The 2,841-nt window shown below is 40.6% G+C and overlaps 1 protein-coding gene across 1 annotated transcript; it reads left to right on the forward strand.

Annotated features, from left to right (window-relative positions):
- Window positions 1-280: 280 nt before the first annotated feature.
- LOC117653661 lies at window positions 281-1,599 on the forward strand. The gene is made up of 6 exons (XM_034399467.1): window positions 281-427; window positions 512-616; window positions 703-834; window positions 911-1,180; window positions 1,264-1,360; window positions 1,470-1,599. The coding sequence occupies exons 1-6, from the start codon at window positions 409-411 to the stop codon at window positions 1,597-1,599; spliced, it is 753 nt and encodes a 250-aa protein (XP_034255358.1). The 5' UTR covers window positions 281-408.
- Window positions 1,600-2,841: the final 1,242 nt, after the last annotated feature.

Consider the following 2,841-nt stretch of genomic DNA (forward strand, 5'->3'; position numbering starts at 1 on the left):
ATTGTAGGGCCAGCTCAGTGTTCATTTGTTGGATCTTACAACAGCTATGTGAATGGTGAGACTTTCTCGTATCCTTCTTACTGGCCTTTTTTGATGGAGTTCATATTTTACCGTCTGCTTTATGTTCAGGTATGCAGCCTGGTGCCCATTCCTCCTTCAGAGGAAGTAAGTCGACACCTGAGGTTTCTCCAACCACTGGTAAGGGCCCTTTAATTTGCTAAATGTTACAAATATCATAAGCATGCATTATTTCATATTTCCTCCCACAGAGCATGGCAGCAGAACACAGGGGTAAACCCTTTCCATCCTCTGCAATGATGACTTCACTCAAGTGCCTCCAGAGAAATCACATGATGAAGAAGTGTTTGTCTCTCAGACACTGAAGAGTTCTTTCCTACTCAGGTTAAAATGGAAGCACCTGACCACAGTAAGTTTTGCTGAGTTCATATATTTCTGTGCACTATTACTTGCATTTCAATTACCTTTGAAAATGTGCATCTGTTGCGTACAGATTCCAATTATATTGATGAAGGAATTTCTGGAATTTCTGCACCTGAAACTCCTAACAACGATGTCGGAAGTCATCATGGGGAGAAAGAAGGAAACAATTTTATGGGTGAGTCACTTTGATGGAAAACCAACTTTTAAGTTTACTATTTAACATTCATCTTGTTGATATGCATGTGCAACTCTTGTTTGTAGATGGTACTGGCTGTGATGATGGAATTTCTGCTCTGGCATCCAGAAGTCTTTATGATGACTCGATGGTCCTTGAGCCTTTGGAAACAGTAACAAATGTGAAGATTGATGTCAGGATACCTAACAAATCTACTGGTGAGATTGATTCTAACAGGAGGCCAATTGCACTACGTGCTACATGTAACCAATTCATTTTTTTAATTTTTTTAAGGTCCCTGTCTGTTGAACACAGAAGGAAAGAGCTCAGAAGGAAAAGAATTTAGTTGTGATAAGGTCACTAAAGACGATCAGGAGATTAGAAACGCTATACGAGCAGCAGAACTTAGGCTACGAGCTACAGAGAGCCCAGTCAGAAGGGAGCTGTTTCATTCTAGCATTCAATCTTCAAGTGGTTTGTCACATTCTGATGAAGAAGTTATATGTCTGTCAGACACCGAAGAGTTCTTTCCTACTCAGATTAAAATGGAATCACCTGACCACAGTGAGTTTCGCTGAGTTCATTTATTTCTGTGCACTGTTATTGCATTTCAATTACCTTTGAAATTGTGCATCTGTTGCATACAGATTCCGATTATTTTGATGAAGGAATTTCTGCACCTGAAACTCCTAACTACAATGTCGGCAGTCATCATGGGGAGAAAGAAGGAAAAAATTTTTATGGGTGAGTCACTATGAGGGAAAAACCAACTTTTAAGTTCACTATTTAATGGTCATCTTGTTGATATGCATGTGCAACTCTTGTTTGTAGATTTTACTGACTGGGATGGTAGAATTTCTTCTCTGGGGCCTGGCAATCCTCATAATGATTCTGTGGACCACGAGGGTTCTGAAATGCGAATGAGCTTGAACGTTGCCAAAAAACAGCCAAATAAATCTATTGGTGAGATTCATTTCAAGTAGAAGCCATTCTTACTGCGTACCTTGTGTAAATTAATTCATTTTGTTCTTAAAGGTCCATGTCGCTTCACTCCTAAAGGGAGGAGCCCTCCCAAAGGGGAAATTTAAAGGAAAAGAAAAAATTTCAATCCACACTTGCATGTTCTCGTAAAGCTGCTTCCAGTTTTCCCGGGAAAATAGGGGAGCCTCCCAGGAAAATCTGACTTCCGGACCACGCACCCCGGGCAAGAAAAAATCTAGAACTGACGGTTTGTGTTAATTTACCCATACTATGATTTATTGACATCTGGGTTTTATTTGCGCACTGTTTGATGATAGCGTTATTTTCAGATGGATCTGTAGTAGTTCCTGCCACTCCAAAATCTTTAAAACGGAAGCCAGTTCAAAAGAACTTGGTGTGGCCCACCAATGTTGCAGAAGATTTTGTCAGTGAGTGTGTTAAGAAGAAGAATTACATGCAGATATTTCCTTATGTTCCACTCCATACTTGGAAGGACGTTGCCAAAGCACTTCATGCAAAGGGCCACATCAATATAAGTTGGGACCTCTGCAGAGCAAAGTATGAACAGATGCACAACTTCTTTGTAAACACTGCCTTAAAACTAGGGGGAATGATCGGGACAAGTAAATGGACTCATTTTGAACAATTCCTGAAAATTCATGACATACCCCCAGATGTTGATCTACCCCCAAATCTGGAAATATACAGTGTGGATCAAAAAAATAGAGTTTGCGGAGGTAAGAATTAGGCCTTTCCTATAATGTTTTCTCATTTTTTTTTATTTCTTTCTATGACTCATGAAAATGTTTTGTACTTGACAGTTCACAAACCCCCTTTTGGGGTGAATGCAACACCACTCTTCTTCTTGACTGTTACAAAATCATGAAGGATAAATTCACTGGTACCAAGAGTGGTGTGGGGACACTGTTTTGTATGCCCAAATGGCAAGTATTATGAATCAATTTGAAGGAGTGGATGTAACTGGGAAGCAATGTCACTCCCACATGGACTTCATGCGCAGCAAGTTCTTCGAAGAACATGATGGGACTCGGGGCACAGGTCAGGCTCCCAGCAAGTGGCAATATTTCAAACAAATGAAAGAAATTTTCGAGAAAGATGCAAATGTAGAAGCTCCATGTGTAGCATCCACTGCAGATGGTACTCTTTTTACACTGCCAGAGGTGAGGAGCAAGCACCTTCTGAAAGGAGTACCAGAACTCGGCCTCCATCAGCCAAAGTAGAGC

This window comes from Thrips palmi, unplaced genomic scaffold, assembly GCF_012932325.1.
Source record: "Thrips palmi isolate BJ-2018 unplaced genomic scaffold, TpBJ-2018v1 HiC_scaffold_8, whole genome shotgun sequence".
Lineage (NCBI taxonomy): Eukaryota > Metazoa > Arthropoda > Insecta > Thysanoptera > Thripidae > Thrips > Thrips palmi.